The 25700-nt window shown below is 35.0% G+C and overlaps 2 protein-coding genes across 5 annotated transcripts; both read left to right on the top strand.

Annotated features, from left to right (window-relative positions):
- The first annotated feature begins 9640 nt into the window (after positions 1 to 9640).
- LOC103495486 (ethylene-responsive transcription factor 4) lies at positions 9641 to 10765 on the top strand. The gene has a single exon (XM_008457062.3). It carries the CDS (start codon positions 9747 to 9749, stop codon positions 10488 to 10490), a length of 744 nt encoding a protein of 247 aa, XP_008455284.3. The 5' UTR covers positions 9641 to 9746; the 3' UTR covers positions 10491 to 10765.
- Positions 10766 to 14471: 3706 nt separating this feature from the next.
- Positions 14472 to 25293, top strand: LOC103495484 (phospholipid-transporting ATPase 2). 4 transcript variants are annotated; one of them, XM_051084389.1, is made up of 25 exons: positions 14472 to 14734; positions 15510 to 15734; positions 16236 to 16449; positions 16775 to 16891; positions 17095 to 17187; positions 17320 to 17494; positions 17923 to 18089; positions 18284 to 18388; positions 18738 to 18835; positions 18941 to 19083; positions 19442 to 19538; positions 19768 to 19877; positions 19960 to 20124; positions 20493 to 20647; positions 20737 to 20817; positions 20978 to 21098; positions 21278 to 21384; positions 21617 to 21748; positions 21836 to 21989; positions 22686 to 22803; positions 22912 to 23085; positions 23222 to 23273; positions 23680 to 23807; positions 23950 to 24100; positions 24824 to 25293. In XM_051084389.1, exons 2-25 carry the CDS (start codon positions 15610 to 15612, stop codon positions 24839 to 24841), a joined length of 3000 nt encoding a protein of 999 aa, XP_050940346.1. In that variant the 5' UTR covers positions 14472 to 14734; positions 15510 to 15609; the 3' UTR covers positions 24842 to 25293. The 4 variants fall into 4 exon arrangements, with proteins under 4 accessions (XP_050940346.1, XP_016901740.1, XP_008455281.1 ...); XM_017046251.2 differs by having other exon boundaries at positions 14477 to 14734; positions 15468 to 15734; positions 16279 to 16449; positions 24838 to 25293; XM_008457059.3 differs by having other exon boundaries at positions 14478 to 14734; positions 24838 to 25293.
- Positions 25294 to 25700: the final 407 nt, after the last annotated feature.

Below are 25700 nucleotides of genomic sequence, written 5' to 3'. Positions count from 1 at the left end.
AATACCAAAAACAAAAAAAGGATAATAATAATAATAATCCATAAATTTTTTTTGCTAACCACGCAAATATTTAAATAAAAAGGCTAAACATTAATTAACAAAAAAAACTTTTAGATGCTTAAATTTGAAAAGTTTTAAAATTAGTTTGGTTTATCGAATACAAATTTAAATGTTACATTTGATAATTGGTATAAAAGCACAAAAAACAAGCGATGAATAATGAATGAGGTTGAGTTTATAAAAGGATTTGATGAATTTGAATGGAATACACGAAAAAATAGACGAATAAATATGATCTTAGGTATGTATTTTTTATTTTTTTTTATTTCCCTAATAAGTATATTAATTTTTTGAAACTAAGTGAACTTAGAGCTACGGATATTAGGGTAAAAAATCCATCCCAAATATATATATATAAAAGATATTTTACATATTAGGTACGTATCTTGATCATGTATCAGTACTTTTTTTTACCAACGTCGAAGTATAAGTATTTCATAGAATCAAGATAAATAGTGAATCGAAAACCTCTAAAAGTATCACATTTACAATTATAAAAGTTTGAAAAATTAATTTTTTTTTTTTTTAAGAAAAAAGGGTTAATTGGAAATGAAAATTGGATAAGTAGATTGAAGAGGTTAAAAGATAGAAATTAAATTTATTAAGAAAGAAGGTGAGGTGAGGTGAGGTGAGGAGAGAGTTCATAAATAAATGAATAAAAGGGAACACAAACGTAATTAGGTAATTGAACCGAAACAAACAAACAAATAAAAGAACGCGTACGACACGGCTCGTTCGTGAAGACGCGTAAAGAGTAGAACTAAACACGTGGCGTCGTCCAAATGGTGGGTGACGAATACAGTTTTACGAACTGTCGGTCTAACTAGCATCTCCTTCTTCTTAATTCCTATATTATTATATATATACATAGAGAGAGAGAGAGAGAATGGTGAGATTTGTTTTTGTGTAAAATCGGCAGCCGAACCATTACTTTCATATTTGTTTGAAAGCGCTGAGTCCATTCTTGGCGCGTGGGACCACGTCTTCTTTTTTATTTATTTAAAATTAATAAACAATATTAATTCCTATAAATACAAATTTAACAAAATATTTTTTTAAAAAAATAAACATATCAAAATTTCAAATTCTATTACTAATATATGTTGATAAATACCGGTATGCTTCTAGTAATGATGTTGATAATAGTGAGAATTCAAATTTTTGTTATATTTTTGTAAATGTTCCAATATTAAAATTTATTTATAATTACAAATTTTAATAAATATATTTTTCATCTTTTTAGTGCGTCGAGTTAAATAAAGTCTATGTTTATATATAATGTATTAGTTATTTTTAGTCAAAAATGAGTATAATTCGTTGGATATTATATAGTATGTGCGTAAATTTATATGATATTTATGGTTTGAATCTTAATATCAACTAATTTAGATTAAAAAAACATTAAATTTGTCAATGATCTACTACACACAAAATTGGTAGTTCACGAGTAAAAAAGTTAAACTTATAATCGACCGAATCAAATAACTCTTTCCCCTTAATTATTTCTAAATCCATGGTCTCTTTTGAATAATAAATGTGCTATGAAATTCAAACTTTCAAGTTGGAGGAGATGAGTAAGATTACATTCTTAATTCTTAATTCTTAATTTTAGAATTGATGTTTTTTGGTCAATTAATTGTAATAATACAGAACTACACTTTGCCCATGAATACATATCCTTAAAATCTCTGGTCACTTACATGGAAACATTCTTCCCATATGATATAAAGTGGAAATTTCCTAATTCACTTAGTGGGTGACATTTTTTCCTCAAGTTTAATGGGGGAGGGGGGGGGGGGGAATAATAATTAATTCCATTTCTTACACATCGTCCCCAAGACTTTGCTCCTAAAATCTCCCACCCATTTTACTTTTAATTTTTCTTGTTTAATATGATGATTACAGCCTCCTTTTGTGAAAATAAAAAACATTTAGACTTTTTACATCAAAATTCTAGGTTTTGAAAATTAGAAACCGACCTATTGGTAAATCGATTTTTACGATGAAATTATAAAACTGGGTATTTGTTAGCAATGTAACTTTATTGATTTTTCTGTATATCTCTTATCAAAATATTACAACATACATGTATACTTATACACAAAATTAAGGTTAAATAAGGGAAGAATAATAGTGTTAAATACAGCATAATCTCCTCCTTGATATTTGAGCATAATCTCCTCCATGATATTTGAGCATAATCTACTCCATGATATTTGCTCTAATTTCATTAATACCCTCCCTCAAACTCAAGATGGGAGTGTCGAGACCACCTTGAGTTTGTGAATTAACTGAGTGAAACGAGGAGAATGGAGAGCTTTGGTGAATATATCCGCAGGTTGATCGGTGGTAGAGATGGGTTGGAGATGAAGTGTGTTGCTCTGTAGGTGGTGGCGAACAAAGTGACAGTCATTCTCAATATGCTTTGTTCGTTCATGGAATACATCATTGTGTGCAATCTGAATAGCACTGTGATTATCACAATGAATAATAGTGGGTGATGTCTGTGGGGCCCCCATATCAGTAAGAAGCCAACGCAGCCAAATTAATTCTGAAGTAGCATCAGCCAGTGCACGATATTCAGACTCTGTGCTGGAACGGGAAACAACAGATTGTTTCTTACTTCGCCAAGAGATAAGAGTGTCACCTAGATAGAAGCAATAACCAGTGGTAGACCGTCTATCAATAGGATCACCCGCCCAATCAGCATCAGAGAAACCAGAGAGAACCAGGGAGGATTGAGAGGAGAACTGTAGACCATGACCCAAAGTACCTTTGATGTAGCGAAGAATGCGAAGGACGGCAGTGAAGTGAATTGTACGAGGGGCAGCCATGAACTGACTAACAATATGAACTGCATACGCAATATCTGGACGAGTCACAGTTAGGTAAATTAGGCTGCCAACTAGTTGCCTATACAAAGTGGGATCTTCAAGGGGAACACCATCAAAAGGAGTGAGACGCACATTCGGATCCAGAAGTGTTGAGAAAGTGACAGCATCAGTAATACCAGATCGATTAAGGAGGTCAGACGCATATTTTGCTTGAGATAAATAGTAGCCACTAGATGATGAGGAGATCTCAAGACCAAGAAAATAGTTGAGATTTCCTAAGTCCATCATCTCAAAATGCTTACCCAGGTAACATTGCAAATCAGATATGGCTTGAGGGTCATCACCTGTAATAATCATGTCATCCACATATAAGAGAAGGAAAACAATACCATTAGGCGTCTGACGAGTAAATAAGGCGGAATCATGAGAACTGGAGGTGAACCCGAGTTGTGTAATGGTGGAACTAAATGTTGCAAACCAAGCTCGAGGAGCCTGTTTGAGGCCGTAAAAAGCACGACGAAGAAGGCATACTTTCTGTGGTGGTGGAGTAGTGCCAGGTGGTGGTTTCATATAGACTTCTTCAGATAGGGTTCCATTCAGAAACGCATTTTTAACATCCATTTGAAGAAGAGGCCATTGTTTTGCAGCTGCAATGGCTAGAAGACTACGGACAGATGTCATTCGAGCTACTGGAGCAAACGTTTCTTCATAATCAATCCCATATTCCTGAGAATATCCTTTAGCAACAAGACGTGCTTTGTATCGTTCAATAGAGCCATCAGAGTGCGTTTTTATTTTAAAAATCCACTTACAGCCAATAGGTTTCTTACTAGGAGGTAGGTCAACATAATCCCAGGTGTGAGTTTTTGCTAAGGCTTGAAGTTCATTATCCATTGCTTGCTGCCACAAAGGGTTAGTACTGGCTTCCTTATACGAAGAAGGTTCAACTAAAGACATGATAGTAGAAAAACAATGGTACTCTTTGAGATGAGAAGGAGTTTCTCTTACCCGGGTGGACCGTCGGATAGGTGCATGTTCAGGTTCCTCACAGGGGACAGATGGGAGGTCCGGGAGTGCGGAGGTAGTGTGCGATTCAGTGAGCTCAGATGTGAGTGGGGGACAAGATGTAGTGTTGGATGGTGAATCAGGAGTGGGAAATAGAGGGGTAGAAGGATCAGTAAAGAATGAGTGCGGACTAGATAGAGAGGCATGAAATGAAGAAAGACTAGAAAACATACGATGTTCCCAAAAGGTGTCATGGCGAGAAATACGTAATCGTTGAGAGATAGAATCCCAACAACGAAAACCTTTATGTTCGGTGCCATAACCCAAGAAACAACAGAGACGAGCACGAGGTTCCAGTTTGGTATGTTCATGGGAATGTAATAACACAAAGCATGCACACCCAAAGACTTTGAGATGAGAGTAAGTAGGAGGAGTACCGTATAGTCGTTCAAATGGGGAAAGATTGTGTATGACCTGAGATGGAAGGCGATTGATGACATAAACAGAGGTGAGGGCAGCCTCTCCCCAAAATTTTTCAGGACAGGATCCAGAAAGGAGTTGGGCACGAACAGAGTCTAAAATGTGGCGGTGTTTGCGTTCCGCTCGTCCATTTTGCTGGGAAGTGTGAGGACATGAGCGTTGAATCAAAGTGCCTTGTTGTGCAAGGAAGGAAAGAAAATGAGAGTCCTTATATTCCATTGCATTATCTGTGCGAAAAATTTTGATTTTGCTAGAAAATTGTGTTTGAATCATATTTGCAAAATCAACATATATTTGATATAAGGAGGAACGATTTCTGAGAAAGTAAATCCAAGTAAAACGAGAATAATCATCAATAAATAACACAAAATATCGATAACCATTAACAGTAGGACATGGAGCAGGTCCCCAAATATCAGAGTGAATTAGGCCAAAAGGTTTATCACATAAAGAAGCAGATTTAGGGAAGGACAAAGCAGGTTGTTTCGCCATTTTGCAATGTAAACAATCAAAAGTATTAAACTGAGAAACATTGTTTAAAAGACCAGTAGAAGTTAAACAACGAAGTTTATTAGAGGATGCATGACCTAAACGAAGATGCCACTGAAATAGAGTGTTATCAGTGACGGGAGCAGAGATGGCTGGAAACACAGGAGAATGTTGGAGGGATGTGAGCTCAAATAATCGACCCACCTTCCGTCCCGTAACAATCACTTGTCCCGTCTGAGAATCCTGAACCTGACAACCATGAGAAGAAAAAATAATAGTAAGTCCGAGATCACATAATTGACCAACAGAAGCTAGGTTGAATGTGAGATTTGGGACATGATAGGTGTTGGAAAGTTTGATGGTGGGTGTATTAACGGTGCCAATGTGGGAAATAGACATGGAATTACCATCAGCAGAGTGGATCGGGGGAAGTGATTGAACAGGAATATGAGATGATAATAAGGAAATGTCAGAAGTCATGTGATTACAACAGGCAGAGTCAAGGAACCAAGAGGTACCTGGGGTGACAGCAAGAGCAGTAGATTGGGAGGAGATCACCTGTTTCAGTAAATCATGAAGATCAGTCAACTGAAGACTCGAAGGTTCAGTGATGTCAGATGATGTAGCAGCAGCAACAACAAATGAAGAACCGGCTTTATGGGAAAACTTGGGTTTGTGTGAATGACCAGGAGGGCGGGGTGAGCGTGTTGGACAATTATCCAAAATATGACCTCGTTTGTGACAATACCTGCACTCAATGGTAGGACAGTTAGCAAACTTATGACCATGAAGTTTGCAATTCTTACAAAAGATGGTCTCATTAGCTTGTCGGAGATGAGTAGTTGCAAGGGCGACATCAGAGTGCAAAGAGGAGACAATGCCAAGTCTTTTCTCCTCAAATAAGATTTCTTGAACAGCAGCATCAAGAGATGGCAGAGGATTACGATGTAACAGAGCAGCACGAACGGATTCATATTCTGGTCGGAGACCCATTAATACTTTGATGAGACGAATATGATCAGGGCTAATTTTTGCCTGATCCAACTGAGTCCAAATAGGCTGAAGAGTGGCGAGATATTCATTCACAGATTGTCCCACTTCCTGATTGAGACTAACAAGTGTAGAGTGCAGCTGATAATAATGAGCCAGTCCTATAGACTGAAAACGTGTGTATAGAAAATCCCAGAGTTCTTTTGCACTATCAAAGGCATCAAACTGAGTGTGGATGGCTGGAATAGAAGTATTACCTAACCAAGTGATAATTTGGTGATTTTTGCTGTCCCAATCCTCAAGTCTTTCAATGTACTGAATATCCTCTGCACTGGTTTCATGGACAATAGGTTTGGTAATATCTCCCGTGACGATACGCCATAATTTTCGACCTATTAGAAAACTCCTCATTTGGTGGGCCCAGGTAATATAGTTTGTGCCATCAAGGATGGTGCTAATGGGGCGAGCTACGTCATTTTTCTCCATCTCTAAGGATTAAAGTGGCAAAATTCAATCCTTGAACTTAATCTCACGAATTAGTTAGCACAGATCACAGAAATGATTCCGCAGACGATTAGCTAATACAGATTTAAAGTATCTGAAGTACGAGAGACTTAGTAGTTTCACGATTTGCACGTGGTCAATCTGTAGATCTCACGGCGAATTTCCTCACCGTCGGACAGAGGGGGCGGACTTAATCTCACGGCGAACTTCCTCACGGAGAACTTCCTCACGGTACGGACAAAGAGGCCGGCGGAATGGATCTGCAGGTGGTCGGGCGGCAAACCTCACGGCTGATTGGACGGAGAGGGGCGGATGTGTTCTGTGGAGGCTAGATTCGGGAGGCGAGATTCGACTGGATCTGCAGGGATGGGTGGATGTGGAAGCGGGAGTTTGGGAGTTCGTTGAAGGCGAGATTCGGATGTGGAAGCAAAAATCGGCTGTGACGGAACTCGATCTGTGGACAGAAATCGAGCGGCAGACGAAAATCGGAGCAGACTGTGGCGAAAATAGACCGACGGCGGACGGAAAGCTGCGGGCGGAACTGGAGTTGATGTGCAGATGGATGAACAACTCGAGCAGAAGGCTGATGTGCAGAAACTGATTCGCGGATGAGGACGACGGCGGCGGCTAGGTTAGAGACTTGGCTCTGATACCATGTAACTTTATTGATTTTTCTGTATATCTCTTATCAAAATATTACAACATACATGTATACTTATACACAAAATTAAGGTTAAATAAGGGAAGAATAATAGTGTTAAATACAGCATAATCTCCTCCTTGATATTTGAGCATAATCTCCTCCATGATATTTGAGCATAATCTACTCCATGATATTTGCTCTAATTTCATTAATAAGCAATTTAAAGGAAATGATGAGATTTAGATTATCTTTTGATTGAAGACTCTAGATTTGAACATTTCACGAACAAGATGATCAAACTTACTTGAATGCTCAAGCATGCAGTCGTTCTAGATCAAGAATTACGCAAAGGTTGGTAATGATCGATCTTTGTCATCAACATAGAAATTTTTTTTGTTACAAATCCAATACGTGTTGAAAGTTGTTTCGTACAACGTAATGGTCAACTTTAAATAGCCTAATAAAATCTCTAGTGTAATATTGTAAAAGACAAAATTACCCTACTTAATATGCTCTAGAGAGGATATATTAAAATTTCATCAAAGTTATTTAAATAAAATCTAATTAATAATTTGATGTCCGTTGGTTTATATCAATTTTGTTTCATTTGTGTCTTGAACTTTTAAAATACACACTTTATTCCTCGATTTATTTATAGTTTAAGCGACTAATTTTTTCATTCAATCTTCAAGATGTTAATCAGTAGTGAGGAAAAGTACTTAGTTTCAAATTGGATTATGTCTATTTTGGTAAATCTCATTAAATTGTCTAATTACTATTTTTCATCGTGAGAAAAATCATTTTACTTCTTTTTAAAATATTTTTAATTTCTATTTGTTTGTGTGTGACGAGAGTTGGACATCTAAGAAACAAACTTAAAACTCTAAAGTCCTATTATTATTATGCACAAAATTTAGAATTATACCATTCTTCTTTAGTTTCAAAAGTTAAAAGTCCGTATTCTACGTAATGGTTAGTCTTTAAGTAAAATGTTGAATTCTTAACTATTCAAATATATATACATATATATATATAAAAGTTTTTTTAAAAAAGGAAATTTATCAAAAATGAAACATTAATATTAGAAAAATTCAGTGTAATAATAATTTGTCCATTTTTTCCATCTTTTAAAAAACCTATTTTTAAAAACTAGTTAATTTTCTAAATGATCGAACTTTTGTTTTCATTAGTACAAGTTGAGGTTTTTTTCATAATTAATAAATTTTTCTTTTCAAAAGTTAAAAGTCAGTATTCCACGTAATGGTTAGTCTCTAAGTAAAATGTTGAATTTGTAGCAATTAAAAAAAAAAAAAGTAGAAAATATAAGTTTCTAATAAAAAGGAAATTCATAAAAAATAGAACCCACGATAACTTTAAATGTAAATAATTTGTTGATTTTTTTCCAAATGATCAAACTTTTGTTTTCGTGAGTACAAGTTAGGGTTTTTTTTTTTTTTTCTCTCTCTATAATTAATGAGAAAATAAAAATGGAAGGGATTGGTGGGTGTGGAAGACGCGGAGAAGAAGAGCGTGAAAGAGGATGGGGGGGAGGGAGGAAAGGGCGTAATAACGGCTCGTTAGGGGATAAGCCGGCAGGAAGAAGGAAGAAGGAAGAAGGAAGAAGGAAGAAGAGAGACATAGAAACAAAAAAATGTGTAGCTGCAAAGCAACCGGTCTTGAAATTTCCGCGTGCCACGTTACTCCTCCTAATTACGCTTTAAATTAAATTAAATTAAATTAAATTAACAACTATTATTATTATTATAACAATTTCCTTTTCCCACTTTTTATGTTTCCTCGTCCTTTTCTCGTGGGTTGGGCGGCGCCCCCTCCACCCCCAGTCAATTCTCCCATTGACCCACCTCTTCTCTCTCTTTCCTTTCCTTTATTAACTTCCCCTTCTATTCCTTTCCTTTTTCACTAATTCAATTTCCAAATTTCTTCCTCTTTTTTTCATCCAGAGTTCGTATAGGTAAAGGTCGAAAGTCTACAATTGTAGGACTTTGTTTTAAAAAAAAAAAACCAACAGCTGGTATAAGAATACGCGTCCAAAAGATTATCGATCCAAAAACATGAAAGAGAAAATATATTGTTAGAGCTTAAACATAGGACCTCTTGAAATTGATAGTGATAAGTGATAGGTAAGGCTAAGGCAAATGTAATACGATATTTATCAAGTCGTGAATATATACCAACTGAGACATAATTGAGTCGCACAATCAATCTGGTCCACTATAGTCTTGAGTGTGCAAATTACTTTAAAAATGACGATTGTCATACATAACTACATTCAATAATTTCAAAGACGAAGATTAAATAATCTCCAAATGAGAACCTTGGCATTACTTTAATTTTCTTATTACATTGTATATCATATCACTAACTTAAGTATTATAATGATGTAACTTTAACTCTAGATCACCGTGAGAACTTTTAACGGTAATTATATAGAATAGATGATACATAAACTAAAATAAAATAAAACGAAACAAGCTAGAAGTATAGGGATAGAAAAATGATATTTTAACCCTAAGAATATTACCCAACATTTCCTTCACTATTAGTCAAATTTTCCTATGTACTTTGTTTGTTGTACCATTGTTTTGTAATTTACAAATTTCCAAATAAATAATAAAAAAAAAATTGATTCTTTATAATTGTTTTAAGAAAAAAAAGAAAAGAAAAGAAAAAAACATGATCCATCCCTAGGGCCCACCTCCATCCTGATGGCGCTACTATAAATGATGGTTCCAGCACACCTAATTTTATCCCCAAATCAGTGTAATCAAAACAACATACACATCTCCTTCAACCACTCCTTTTTTCATCTAACCACCGCCATGGTTGCCAAGGAAAAATCCTCCCCCAACAACCTTCCTTCTCTTTCCAACAACAATGGTAAAGATCTTCATTTCCGTGGCGTTCGTAAGAGGCCTTGGGGCCGATACGCCGCCGAGATCCGTGATCCCGGCAAGAAAAGCCGCGTTTGGCTCGGTACCTTCGACACCGCCGAGGAGGCGGCACGTGCTTACGACACTGCCGCCCGTCAGTTTCGTGGCGCTAAGGCTAAAACCAACTTCCCTCCTCCTGACGAGTTGATCGACGTTTCTCCTCACAAGATCAACCAAAGTCCTAGCCCTAGCAGCACCGTCGACTCCTCTTCCTCCTCCAGCCATGAAAAAACCCCCTCCCCGGAGATCTCCCGAAGCTACGGCGTTGGAAGAACTTTTCCATTCATTCAACCTCAGTTTTTGCATGGGGGCGGCGGCAGCGTTCGTCCAGTTTTGTTCGTAGACGTTTTTGGTAAACCAGAATTCGTAGCTCATGGTTATCCTATACGGTTCGATCCGGCTACGGTGGATTTGACGTCGAGGTTCACCGGTGGGATCCAGAGCGATTCAAACTCATCGTCGTTGGTTGGCTTCCGACCGGCGAAGGAAATTCTGAATCTCGATCTTAATCTGGCTCCGCCGGTTGATGCTTAATTACTCCGCTAATTTTAGTCGTTTTCAATTAATTTTTTTGGGATTTTAATTTTGTTAGAGATTTAGAAAAAGGGGAAAAGAAATTAACGTGCTTGGAAATAGGGTACTACTTTATTTTCGTCTTTCTTTTTTTTTTTTTTTTGTGGCAGCTTGAGAGATGTTGTAATTCAATGATGAATCTCGTAAGTGCTATTGTAAAAATACTGTAAGAAAAGGACTGTAACCTTCAATTTTAAAGTTGGAACTAATCAAAAAAATGTTCCTTTATCAACCAATTAACTCGGATTTTAATCCTCCTTTCATATTTCTACATTCATTAGATCTAAGCTAAGTGGAAGTAAATTCCTTCGTAAAATCTAGCGGTGGAGAGGATTAAGAAAAAAGAAAAAAGAAAAAAGAAAGTAGTGGATTAAGCGGTGACCGACACGTGTGCGTTAGCAAGTATCATGAGAGCCGCCCGACGCGACGCCGACGTGAGAAAGGTAAATTATTTAATTGAGAAAAAAGAGGTGGGGCTAGAGAATTCCGTGTTGGCGGTGTTAAATGTGACGGTGGTGGTGGAGGGCACGTGTACATTCTGGGTTTGTGCCGTCCCAAATTAATAATGTAATTTTTTTATTTATGGAAAAAGTGTTTGTGGTTTCCAAGTAAGTGATGAGAAATGGTGGTGGGTGGGGGCCCGAGGGAGGGGAATGAGACGGCAACCGCTACCGCTACCGCAACCGCCTCTTGATTTTTGGAACAGTGCCGTGAGGTGGCGGTTTCAGGTGGTGGGACCTGTAATATCTGCGTCGGCGGAATCTGTGGAGATGATTTCGTTCTCTACTCTACTTTCTTTTTTAATTACTTTTCCCTTTACTTAGAAACACGTAACGGATCGGGATGCATGCATGATTAAAATATGGACTTTATTCGCATCATTATCATCATCATCAATATCAAACTAACATTTCTTTTCTTTTTTCTTTTTTCTTCCAAATTCATTTCCCTTCCAAATTACAAATTTGTCCTTCCCCTTTCATTTAATTCGTGGCCATTGGATTGCTTTTTGGTCCCGATCAAAGGGTTGACTTGAGTCTCAACATTGTTTTGGTTAAAAGATTATCTAACATTATACTAATATTATTATATTGTTAGATTTAATATTTTATTATTTATTTTTCAAATTAGAATAATTTATAACTTAGACAATTATAAACAGATTTCCATTATTTAAAATTTTAAAATTTCAATGTCAATGTGTTTAGCTTTTATTGTAAAAACCTTTTTCTTTAGTCCTCAAATTCTCAAAATTAATTTGAATGATAATAGTTTAATTTTTGGTGGTAAAAATTGAATATCTTGAAATTGTAGTGAAACTGTAATTAATTTTAATGCTATTTATTATCTAAATTTAAGGTTTATATTATCATATTTGTACTTGTAGTTGATGCCATGACAACTAAAAAGTGACATGACCCAAATACATTGTCAATAACTTTGAGGAGACTAGAAATTCTGACCTAACAAATATGTGGATGCAATGAAACACAACAAGAACTGATATTTCCTTTGGCTATGAGAATAAATGTTCATTAAACAATTTGTTATCACTGTTGGACCAAAGGTTTAAGTGATTTTGTGTATTCACATTTATTAGTTAGTGTTTAAAGTTTTATAAATTGTATATGTTTATAAATCTGAACCGAACGAGTTTACGTTGTCTTTTAAGACAAATTTACTTACTCTAATGCTTTAGTTTCAAGAGTAATTTGTCTTCTAGGATAAAACAGATCAACTTTTTTCTCAGAGTAACACCTCGTCTAGAAGATCAACGAACGAAACTTCGTAGATCTATCGAATATCAAGATTCTGGATAATGGAGAGAATTTTTTTTTAAGAAGGCAAATGATTGTAGACAATGATTTTCTCCTTCAACCAAATATAAAATAACTTTATTTATAGACTTATTCGTGGCCATTTCGAAAAATCATGTACTTTTTTATAATTTAGTTATTAATACTTTTCATCAAGTGATGCAACTAATTATGAAGAAATACAAATTAATTATTAGTTTTCATGAAGTGATGCATGCATTCATGATGTATTCATTTACGAAGAAACACAAACAAATAACCATTTATTTCAACAATTTTTATATAACTTTGTAAAATTAAAGTATATCAATAACGCTTTAAAATAAGACGACCCAAAAACAAACATTATTCTTTAGTTAAACATTGTACACACTGGAAGTTTATAATTTTTCATAGTTTAATGGATAATTCGTACTATATGCAAGTTGAGTTGTACTAATGTGAGCAATTTTTTTAATATATATAATATATGGGCGAGAGATCAATTGAACCTCTAATTTCAAAATGTAACAAATTTCGCAATTAAACTATGCTCATCTTGGGGTATGAGTATCCCAAAAAGAGCAAGACAAACCTCCAAGTTCTTGAATTGATCAACTGAGCTCGTGAAGTTTAAGAAAACAAAAATAATAACCTAATCGAGCTCACTTTGATACTAATACAAATATATTTCCAAGCAAGAGTTATTACTAAGAGCCTCACTCCAACGAGTAATGTAATTCTTTATAAGCAAACAAAATATTATCGCACTAACTTAGACATTAAAGTTTACTGAGCTTAACATCACATCTATGTGAGTATTCTTATACAAGTAAGTTTCAACAATATGTCTAGACTAGAAGAGTTAGTCTAAGGAGAACTTAACGTTTGTGCATGAGTTTCTCATACTAACTAGTTGAAATGCTCGATTGAATTGACTTTTCGACCTTCAAGTATGTAAACATTTTTTTTACACATATAAACACTTTGAAAATCAATTTAGATAGATTATTCAATGCCTTCGATTCCAAAATCAATTTAGATAGATTATTCAACGCCTTCGATTCCATGTTGTAGTGTTTTTAATATATTTAAAAAAATAATAAAGAAAAGGAAAAAAAAAAGGAATAAATTTACATTTGTTTTATTTGGGTTAAGGGAAAAAGATTGGGGGAAGAAGAGCATGGGGGGGTTGAGTTGCGTAAAGATCCAAGTGGGGTGGGGTGGGAAGTTGTAGAGACAGATGCGGATGCCACAAATCAAAAGTCGCGAAAAAGCATCACACCATTCCAATTGTAAGGCAACCCCCCGTTGCGTACGGAACGGCGTGGAGAAAGAAAGCCGTGTGGAAAAAAGAAAGGACCGACGTATTGGAATTTTTACACTTTTGCTATTACAACCTTTTCTTTATCTTTGTTGTAATGGGCAGCCGAAAATACTCCCCGCCGCCAAGGTGGGCGTATCAATTTATTCCCTTCCATTATTATCATTTAACATTGGACCTACCACATTTTTTAACTTTCCCAAACTCTGACACGTGTCCCATCTTTGAATTCAGTTGACATGTTTTTCAATAAATACAATTAAAAAGAAAAAAAGAAAAAAAAAAAACCCCAATTTCTTGAAAGTTTTAGAAAAAAAAAAGCCCAAATTGGTGTGGTATTGAGAGTTAGTGAAAATGGTCCAACTTTTGTTATGTGAAAAAAGCCCAAATAAGGCGGCTTCTAGTAGGACTCAGATATGGGTTTTTCAGAATTTTCCCTCCCCACGAAGAAGATTACATTACGTTTACATTTTTGAGAGTGAGTGTGAGATTCCACCCTTACAAACACAATAACAATAATATTTAATCCTAAGTTAAGCGTAGAATATTTTAATTTGAGAAATAAAACAGGGGCTAAAAAATAATATGAATGTAATGTTTATTTGTATAAGAAGTCCAAAGTTGGGGATTTGCAAATTAAATATTTGAAAGGGGATTTAGTACAATTACCGTTGACTATCATTATTTGAGAAAACATCAATATTATTATTGATAAAAAAAAAAACTGTTTTAGAATTAAAGCAGGAAGCAAAGTTCATTGGTGGAAACAAAGAAAATACCCATTCAATTTTGGAAGTGAAAAAGAAAGGATAAAGAAGAGTCTGTTAGATCCATCAGTAGTTTCTCATATTATCTCCACCGTTGATTTTCTTTCATACTTTGGGAACAAAAGGAAAATCAGACGGTGAGCGATCCGCTCCCACCGTTTTCTCAGGTAATGATTTTACATTTCAATGTTCATTTTTTGAGCTGCCATGGACGTTCTTCAATCTCATCAGACTAGTAATACAAAAGAGAAATCAACGTCTCGACTACAACAACTGGATGCGTAAGAATCAAGTGATTGATTACACATGGCGATTCAGGTACGATTTATGTTCTTTCTTCTTACGAATCCGTAGCCGAGACGATTTTGTTTCTGTTTCCTGTGAATTTTTTCTCTCTCTCAAATTTGGATCTGTTTTTCATTTATTTCTACCATGTTCGTTTGTTGGCATTTGCTTTACCTTACTAACTTCTAATCAAGGATTCTTTTCTTGAATTCGTATCGTTTGATGTTCAGAAAGATTTGTTATTATGTAATTGGCAGTGGCAATTTGTGTTCTCGTGCTCAAGCCATAGTCGAGGTCCTTAAATAGTATTGAGTTTTTTTCTTGATTAGTTTCTGTTAGGAAATCGTAATGTCATTCATTACTTGTGTCCGGTGGTGCTTGAAGGAAAATAACAACGTTAATGGTTCAGAGAGCTGGACTTGCCATTTGATTGAGGCAATGGTTATTAAGCTTAACTAAAAGTCGTTTTCATTTCAATGAAAAAGATTAGTACGCTGTTTCTATTACTAGTTAAACTCATCCATTAACTTGTTTCCCCAATGCAACTTCGATTTGGCTTTGCCTCAGTTTCTTTCTTATTTTTTTTCCATTTTACCTTTCTTTTTAAATCTATGTTCAAACTCTTGCATATGTGTACTTTTGGTGTGTGTATGCTAGACTAGATAGACAGCCATCATTATTCGGAGAGAAGTGCAATTGAAATGCTTGGTTATTTTGCTTCATTTCTACATCATATTTTGTTTAATCTATCTATACTGCATTTTAGGAATGACAACAATATATGAAAAAAGAAATTTACTCCTCACAGGATGTCAAAGTCATAAGTAACTGCAGCAGAGCCTTTCAACATAGATAAGGACAGCATTGGACTTGAAACAAGAGTTTGATTGTGTTCTTCAAGATAAACAATGAAGCGTTATGTTTACATCAACGACAATGAACCATCAAATGATCTTTATTGCGATAACCGCATTTCGAACCGGAAATACACATTATTGAACTTTCTCCCAAAAAATTTATGGGAACAGTTCAGGTAATGTTTCATTGTAGCAGTTCTTATTAGATCTTATCAGGCTTTCTATAGTTCCTGGAGAATGATATTCCAAATTTCATATGATATGATGCATGATCTGAAGAATATCTTATGCAATTGCTTCAGAAAAACCATGAATATTTTATTTCATAACTGATTGTCCCTACCTTTCCTCTTTACACCATTTTTTAGAGTTAAATTTGTTGCTCCTATATCTGCTTTTGTCCATTTTAATTTTTTTTTTGTTATTGCGTCTTTACTTGAATGCTGCCGAGGTGCATGGTCAAAACTAACAATATGTTAGCAGTCTATATTTTTTTTCCGACTTTTTAGCTTGAACCTGCTGAAGTCTTTCATAATCTTCTAGGATTTCACTATTGATTCATTACGAAGTTACTAGTTTCCCTCTTACAATTTTGTGTCACTATATCTATCTTATAGATGCTTTCAAATTATGCATGCATTTGTTATTCCTAACATATGTTATTTCTGGTTTTTCAGCCGCTTCATGAACCAATATTTTTTGTTAATTGCGTGCCTACAGTTGTGGCCACTTATAACTCCAGTAAATCCTGCCAGTACATGGGGTCCACTTATCTTCATTTTTGCCGTGTCGGCAACAAAAGAGGCGTGGGATGATTATAATAGATATTTGTCAGACAAAAAAGCAAATGAGAAAGAAGTTTGGGTTGTGAAGCAGGGTACCAGAAAAATTGTAGGAATCTTTCTAAATATTTGAAAGTTATTAATTTGTTGCATTTCTTTTAGTAGGGAATTTATTTTTTATTTATCAACCCAACAGCTATTTTCTTTGAAGATCTTCAATTACAATTTACATCATGTTCACTAGTAGTTGGATCATTGGAGTGAATGAATAGCAAGTTGTTTTATAACAGAGCTAGAAATTTAGGATTCTACCATAGTTCTGGAGATCAATGTAATTTTCTTATTGTCGAGTAAACTATGATCTGTTTCTTCCAACTTCTGTTCATTTGGTTAACTTCGTTGTATTTTCTTAACTTCTTGGCTTTTACTTGTAGATTCAAGCACAAGATATTCATGTTGGTAACTTGGTATGGCTCAGGGAGAATGATGAAGTGCCTTCTGATCTTGTTTTGATTGGTACATCTGATCCTCAAGGAATTTGCTATGTAGAGGTTAGTATGGAGGTTCACGTGTTTGGTGAATTGGGTTTTGTTTTATTATTTTCAAATTCACGGAGTCGAATGGATGGAGTCATTCTCTTGAAAATTTTGAAAAACAACAATTTTATGTGTTCTGCGTATCCATATTTTGAATTTGCAATTTTATGATGCAGAATTACATTAAAATAAATATATAATAATTTGACACTTGGCAGACATCTGCCCTTGATGGAGAAACTGACTTGAAGACAAGGGTCATACCCTCAGCTTGCATGGGAATTGATTTTGATCTGTTAAACAAGATCAAGGTTTGGGTTTTTATTCCCAATTATTAACATACCAGATTTGTCACATGGTTTTAATTTGGGTGAAGCAGATATCAAGTCGTAGGCATCTTTACCGTGAAAATGACAATATTTTGTTATTCGCGAATTTGGCAGGGAGTTATCGAGTGTCCTAAACCAGATAAGGATATTAGAAGATTTGATGCAAACATTCGGTTATTTCCTCCTTTTATCGACAATGATGTGTGTCCTTTAACAATAAAAAACACAATTCTTCAGTCATGTTACTTGCGGAACACAGATTGGGTCTGTGGAGTAGCTGTCTACACAGGCAAGTTCATTTGCAGAGATTCCAAGTTTATATACACTATTCACTAAAAAAACATTTGTTTCCTTCATGGTTGGGAAAAGAGTAGAGAAGGATAACAGGGAGCAGCTTTTTCAATTGATGCCTTCTCTGTATTATATGTTGAGAGGATACTACACGTTTGTAAAACTAGGATCTGAAATTTACACAATGATAAGACTTACTTAAAAGCTAGTTTAGTTTTTTTGGAGTTGATTAATTGTTGTTGTCAAATTAAAATTATTTGGTACTGTTTCTACCCTTTTTGGGTGGATTTAAGATGCAACGAATTGACTTTTTGCAGAGTGGCTTAAATTTATGAGCAAACTTTTTATATATCTCTATTCAAGTCTCTTGCAGTTTACTTTGCATGTATGATATTTTTCAGAACAGTGCTTGTTTGACATTTTCAGGCAATGAAACCAAGCTTGGAATGAGCAGGGGTGTCCCAGAACCAAAACTTACAGCTATGGATGCAATGATCGACAAGTTAACTGGTGCTATATTTGTTTTCCAACTTGTGGTGGTTGTTGTTCTGGGTATAGCTGGCAATGTTTGGAAGGATTCTGAAGCTCGCAAGGTTCAATATAAGCTCTTTCTTCCCGAAGCTTGTTGTCTTGATTTTTTATTTCTAAAATTAACATGAAACTGTCTGTTTTTTGTTTCTACTCAGTTTCGAATGTCTCTCTCCCCCCATCTGATTGAAGATTCATTATTAGTCATGCATGCTTTTGTATTCCTGTGGATTGTAACTTGATCTTTTGGTAAACGTAGCTATGGTATGTGCAACATCCAGAGGAAGGCCCATGGTATGAGCTTTTGGTTATCCCTCTTCGGTTTGAGCTTCTTTGTTCAATCATGATACCTATTTCAATTAAGGTATGTTGAGGGTTTGGTGCATATAATGCATGAACTTTCTCCACTTTTGTTGTCATATTTTTCCTTGCCTACATTTAGGAAGGTAATTGAAAGTATTACGAACGAATGCTGCTTGTTTTAGTAGTTGCAATTTCCCTGTTGATTAATTGCTCGGGATGAGGTTCATAGGGTTCGTTCAAGTAAGAGTTGGTTATTTAGGTGACCAGTTTAGATGACTTCACATCATTTATTGGAAATCTTATGGGTTCAATTACTGCATTTTTGCTTCATCTTTATCTTCATGAAGCGATAGGTAGAAGTTGGAAAAGTTGACTGTAATATTGTTCACTAAAACATTTGCATTTGTCAGGTATCTCTGGATCTTGTTAAGAGCTTGTATGCAAAATTTATTGATTGGGACTATGATATGGTTGACTGTGAGAGTGGTATTCCTTCCCATGCTACGAAGTAAGTAAAGGAAGTTGGGATAAAACTGCTAAAAGTTATTGTGGCTTCTGTCTATATGTCACATATCTTTTATACTTTCTTAGAGGTGTATTTTACATGTGGCAGTACAGCAATAAGTGAGGACCTGGGTCAAGTTGAATACATTTTGACAGATAAAACCGGTACTCTCACTGAAAATAAGATGATCTTCAGGAGATGTTGTATCAATGGCATTTTTTATGGAAATGAAAATGGAGATGCCTTGAAAGGTTTGGCTCTCTGATTGTTGTCAAAAGCTCTGTTCTCATTTTATTGTTTTCTGTCACCTATATATAATTTGTTTTTCACAGTAGGTATGAAGGATTTTTAAAGATCAGATAGATTGTGTCACTGTCAATTCTCAGTTACAAAATAATTCATGACCTGGTCATGGAAAAGTATTTTGCTGGTTGCTTTCTACGGTTCAATCCTTTAGAAGCAATTGCTATTGCACCAGACAAAATCTTTTAGTTTCACTTGATTGGAGCATTTTCCTTATTCATTTGATACAAGATCATGAGTTTGATATTGTTTATACATTAGTTTTATTTCCGAAGTTGATATTCAACTACTTTCTGTTGCGTGCAGATAAAAAATTGGTCAATGCCATTGCAAACAGCTCTCCGGATGTTTTAAGATTTCTCACAATTATGGCAATATGTAATACAGTGGTGCCTACGAAAAGGTAACTTTATCCTTTTTATGTTTTGTTTTTTTCTTTGCTCTTTTGTTTTGTTTTGTCTTTGTTTTTGTTTTGTTGTTTTTGTTTTGTTTTTTTTTTCTATTTTAACTGGAGGCTGATCGATTTTGAAGTTTGTCAATAATTTCTTTACCAATTCAGTTAATATATTCTCTTGCATGTGTGGATTTCTGTTTCGAAATATAATTTTCTTGTATCTTTCTGTTTTTTTCAGCAAAAGTGGAAATATCTTGTACAAGGCACAGTCACAGGATGAGGATGCTCTTGTGAATGCTGCTGCTTATTTGCATATGGTATTTGTCAATAAGAGTGCTAATATTCTTGGTGAGAATCGTCTTTCTTAAGGCAAAGTTGTTCAGCTAGATGAACCGCTAGAATAACGCCCTTGTTTTAATTGTGGTTGCAGAAATTCAGTTTAATGGAATGCTGAATAGATATGAGCTCCTCGATACTCTGGAATTCACATCTGAACGAAAAAGAATGTCTGTGGTCGTTAAAGATTGTCAGAATGGGAAGATTGTTCTCCTGTCTAAAGGAGCAGATGAAGCTATACTTCCTTATGCTTATGCGGGTAACCGTAAAATTTAGTTGCGTTTTGAAGATTCTCACTGTCACTTTTCACTTTCTTTAATGCAAGGATCGCGGTGATGAGTTTGCAGCTGTTAATCAATTTTTAGTATGCACAACAATTTACAAATATGCTGAGTGATGTTGATGAATTGTATTTGGCTAGAATACTTAACGGAAATTGTTGCACCATTGCCCTTTGGATAAAGAACAGAAAAACGTGAAATTGCTGCACCATTTCCCTTTTTTTAAAAATACTGTCCACTGCTTCAAGATTGGTACCTTTTTATATTTAATGACGTGAAATTGGAGAATTCTAGACTTTGTATTACAAGTTATGTTTATGTGATTATTACTTTAATCTTACTGCAGGCCAGCAAACAAGAACATTTATTGAAGCCGTGGATCAATATGCACAACTGGGTCTCCGCACATTATGTTTGGCTTGGCGTGAACTGGAGGAAGAGGAGTATCGAGAATGGGCTTTTATGTTTAAGGAGGCTAATAGCACACTGGTTGACAGGGAGGTAATTGGTACACATCGTCTTATGCTTTTTATGAATGCAATTTTTTCTGTATGTAATTTTACATGGCATGTCTGCTTCCTCTTTTGCAGTGGAGGTTAGCTGAAGTTTGTCAAAGATTAGAGCGAAATTTTGAAGTCCTTGGAGTTACTGCTATAGAAGATAGGCTACAGGTAAATGTTTGTAGTTGCATTATCCAATTTCAAACTGTTATAGGAGAAATGGTCTTGAAAGATGACAAGAAAACTCTGATGGTATAAAATATCATTCTTGAGATCAGGAACTGATAGTGATATGTTTACTTTTTTTTTTTTCCCATATCTTACCTTTCAGGATGGCGTCCCTGAAACAATTGAAACATTGAGAAGAGCAGGAATAAATTTCTGGATGCTGACCGGAGACAAGCAGAACACTGCCATTCAGATAGCTCTTTTATGCAACTTTATTTCACCAGGTAACTATAGATGTGCCAAATTATACTGTAGGCTTGTAGCCTTAGACGTTTTTTCAAACGAAATGTATCTTTCAGTAGTTTGCCTCATCCCTTGGGATTATGATCATTATTTTTCATTCCTTCATTTTGCTTGCAATTACTCTTAATCTTCTTTTTCCATTGCAATTACTATGTCGTAGAGCCCAAAGGACAGTTATTATTAATAGATGGAAAAACGGAGGATGAAGTTTGCAGAAGTTTGGAGAGAGTTGTTCTAACTATGAGGACCACAACCTCAGAACCCAAGGTAATGCACATTGTTCAATCATACGGTTCTCACCTGGTGTAAATTGGTTTCACCCTTTTTTAATTGTGACTTAAATCATCTTATAGCCCATTAGAAATATTTGTTTGTAATCAATCCTCTGGATAGGTCTCCCTTTTGTAATTTTATTATATCAATGAAATTTTTGCTTTGCATAAAACAATGGAAATGTTAAAACACCTTTCATTTCTTATGGTGGCTTCTTCTCTTGCAGGATGTTGCTTTTGTTGTTGATGGCTGGGCTCTTGAAATTGCTCTCAAGAATTATCGTAGGGCTTTCACTGAATTAGCAATACTATCAAGAACTGCAATATGTTGTCGTGTGACACCATCACAGAAGGCTCAGGTGGTTTCTAATTTCTAGTTCTTTTAGTTATTAGCTGGTGCTTGTTCGTTTTGGTCCCAGGGTTGTTAAGCATTGTATAATTTGCAGCTTGTGGAACTCTTAAAATCGTGTGATTATAGAACACTGGCAATTGGAGATGGTGGGAATGATGTGAGGATGATACAGCAAGCTGATATTGGAGTTGGCATTAGTGGAAGAGAAGGACTGCAGGCAGCCAGGGCAGCTGATTATAGTATTGGAAGTAAGTAATGTGATACAACTCTATATTTTAAGTGGATTTTTTTTCTATGAGAAATTCCATTGTTGAATTCCTGTTTTGCATTGCAGTTGACTAAGTTCTAATTTGCTCACATGCTCGTGTCCGAATGATGTTAAACGTTGTTATTTTATATGAAAAGATTTTTGGAATCTTTTATGATCTCAACCTACCTTAATATGCTGTTTTAAAATAATTAGAAAGAATAGAATAAGTTTTTGTTGTGAACCTTTTAGTGAGACAGGAGTGAACAATGGCATATTTAGACCAATTGTTTCAAGAAGCTTGGTCACATCTTGGGTTGTGTATTTTATATATTTGTGTTTAGAATTAGTTCGTACTTACCATTTCTCTCTTGTTCCAAATGCCTCTTGTAATGTAAAGGATCGATATATATCCCTTAAGTTTTGACAGTTACTTTTATCAATATATTCAAAATCAGTCCCAATGTCAGAAAATAGTGTTTATTGTCAGAACGACTGCCTGGTAGTCTTTGAGGTCTATGATCTAGCTTTGTAACATTTCCCGTATACTCTGTCTGAGTGAGAACCTTCAAGATTTTTGTTTGTTACTATCCTTATTAGTTGCCAAATTTCCTCATTAATCACCATTTCTGGTGAATGGAATGATTTATTCTTTTGGCTAACGCCCAAAGTTCCATCGGTTTCTCCTGGTTTTCAGAGTTCAGGTTTCTGAAAAGATTGATTCTAGTTCATGGACGATACTCGTACAACCGTACAGCATTCTTGTCGCAATATTCATTCTATAAATCCTTATTGATATGTTTTATCCAGATCTCGTAAGTGTTTCTAAATTTAATATAACACCTAAACGCAACAAATGGACGTGATTTCTTTAATTTTTGAACACCCATGTATAAACAACACTGACTTTCATATTTGTTCAGTTTCTCTTTCATATCAGGTGTCTCTGGGACCAGTCTCTTTAATTCTGTTAGCCTGATGGCTTACAATGTTTTCTATACTAGTATTCCAGTATTAGTTAGCGTTCTTGACAAAGATCTCAGTGAAGAAACGGTGATGCAACATCCTCAGATTTTGTTTTACTGCCAAGCTGGGAGGTTCGAATTTCAAAATCTTTCATTTTTCTTATTTTTGGATTTTTATGTTGGAAATTTTTGTGAAGTTTGTTGGCATATAAAAAGCTTAATTTCCCAGCTCATGGTGGTTATTCATTTCATCTGTTGTTTGAAACAGGATTTTAAATCCCAGCACATTTGCTGGATGGTTTGGTCGATCTCTATTTCATGTAAGTGATTATATTTACATATTACTGAACACTATTTTGTTTTCGGGAAACAATGTAAAAGGAGTAGGAGGTTATGCATTCACTAGTAATTAATATCTTACAAGTTTCTTCAACGTCAGACATATTGTCTTGTGAGATTAGTCAAGGTATGCATAAGATAGGCCAAACACCCGTGGATATTAAAATAAAGTGAAATAAAATTGCAGTTCAAATATAACTATTCGTCTTTTTTGGGAGATGCTCTTTTAGTATTTAGATTAGTTTCTGACTTTGGAGAACTATGATGTCAATCGGTACAGATACAATGCTTGTGAATAACGAAAGAATGTTTCCTTAAGCAAGAAGTCATGTTTGTTTTCGGAAAAAAAAAAGGTTTCATCTCCCCATATGGGCTGACATTTTGCAGGCTGTTGTCGTGTTTGTAATTAGCATACATGCCTACGCTAATGAAAAGAGCGAAATGGTGGAAGTCTCAATGGTGGCACTATCTGGGTGCATTTGGTTACAAGCTTTTGTAGTGACTTTGGAGACCAAGTAAGTTCTTATCTTTTTGCTGTAGGTTAAACGTTATGAGTTTCATTGACGATGATTATAGATTATCGAGCTGAAATCTCATGCCTCAACTTTGCCTTTTCTCTATGCCATATGAGATTCAATTGATTCTCGCTTCTTGCAGTTCATTCACAATATTGCAGCATCTTGCCATATGGGGGAATTTAGCTGCATTTTACGTAATCAATTGGATCTTCAGCGCCATTCCTTCATCGGGAATGTACACAATCATGTTTCGCTTATGCGGACAACCTTCATATTGGATAACCATATTTGTAAGTTTCCCTTGGCCAATATTTTCTTTTTCGCAAATTCAAATTCTGCCCCTTTTTTCATCTAACTTTTAATTTTGTCTTGTCTCTAAACTTAAAAATTGTTTAATAGGTTCAGTTTTAAATTTCCAAATTTCTAATTTTAGAAGGTTAAATTAGAAATTTGGTTTATGAGAAGGTCTAGAAATTTAGTATCAAATCCATATGAACTAAATTCTTGTTCTAGGAACCCATTCCCAATTTTCTATTTTAAAAATGTCTAATAAATCTATGTACTCGCAGCCCTTTTACTCTAAGTGTTTAATATTGTGGTAATTGTCTTATCTATTTAACATTTTAAAATATTTACAAATCTACTAAAACATAACATCTTAGTTCCTATTACATACATAATGGATATGCTTTTTTTAAAATGTCAAGAATGGATCTATTAAATGCTTTTTAAAAAGATTTAAAGCCTAAGAGCTATGTACACTACCATTTTGTTTACAATTACCATTTTGTTTACAATAATTTATGCGGACAGTATTCTAAGATTAGTTTTTTAAAATTAATAATTAAGTGTATAACAACAAACATAGTAAAATATGTGGTAGATGCTTAGAGCTAGATTTTTTAATTTTTAAATTCTTTTGTATTGTATTATATTTGCTAATGCGTCGAGTCTGATACCTACATTTGCAACGAAGCCTTATGTTTTGTTTTTATGGATAATGATTGGAAAAGGTTTTGTCTGACAGCTAATAGTAGGAGTTGGGATGGGCCCACTTTTAGCAATCAAATACTTCAGATATACATACACACCAAGCAAAATCAACACACTTCAACAAGCTGAACGTTTGGGTGGGCCGATTCTGTCGCTAAAAAACATCGAGCATCAGCCTCGGCCCATTGAGAAAGAAGTTTCTCCAATCTCAATTACTCAGCCCAAAAATAGAAATACAGTTTACGAACCTTTGTTATCAGACTCTCCAACTGCCACTCGAAGATCTCTTGCTTCTTCTTCTTCCTCCTTTGATTTCTTTCAGACACCCCCAAGTAGTTATTCAAGAAATAAGGATAATTAGAGCCATTCACAATCATCATATCTTTGTATACGACATTATAACTAAAAGAGTTGGAACTCAGCTCAAAAGAGGAGATTTTTTTCCCTTTTTTTTTTCTTATAATAATAATAATTTTTTTTTTTTTTTTTATTGTAGTTCTATCTACTTTTTACCTTTTTACTCACAAACAAAATAATTTATTCCCATTTTCCAATCTATAGTGAAACTAACAGACTTTGCAAATGTTCACACAACTTTGGTTACTGTTTATTTCCCTTTCCTTTGTAACTGTTGATTATCAACACCAACATTAACTCAATCAATAAATTCCATCGTCAAATTGTACTCTACAAACAAAAACGGTTGGTTACTGACTGTTGATTTTGTTCCTACTTTTCATTGATGCTGTTTTAGATTAGGGAAGTGGGATATGAAGTTAGGGTGTGGTCCGTTGTATTGGCAATAATGTAGACGTGGAGATACAAACATTATATTGCTAATGCCTTTAAGTATTGAGCATATGGTTTTTGGATTTAGATTGAAGGAAATGTGGGGCT

This window comes from Cucumis melo, chromosome 1, assembly GCF_025177605.1.
Source record: "Cucumis melo cultivar AY chromosome 1, USDA_Cmelo_AY_1.0, whole genome shotgun sequence".
NCBI classification, from domain to species: Eukaryota; Viridiplantae; Streptophyta; class Magnoliopsida; order Cucurbitales; family Cucurbitaceae; genus Cucumis; species Cucumis melo.
The sequence above is the reverse complement of the archived record's forward strand: the minus strand, read 5'-3'. Positions and strand labels throughout refer to the sequence as shown.

Bases quoted from the DNA above. Each gene is read 5' to 3' on its own strand.
- LOC103495484 (XM_008457059.3), top strand. From the start codon at position 15,610: ATGAAGCGTTATGTTTACATCAACGACAATGAACCATCAAATGATCTT. The intron at 20,648-20,736 runs GTAATTGGTACA...CCTCTTTTGCAG, and splicing joins GCACACTGGTTGACAGGGAG to TGGAGGTTAGCTGAAGTTTG. The intron at 23,274-23,679 runs GTAAGTGATTAT...GACATTTTGCAG, and splicing joins TTGGTCGATCTCTATTTCAT to GCTGTTGTCGTGTTTGTAAT.
- LOC103495486 (XM_008457062.3), top strand. From the start codon at position 9,747: ATGATGGTTCCAGCACACCTAATTTTATCCCCAAATCAGTGTAATCAA.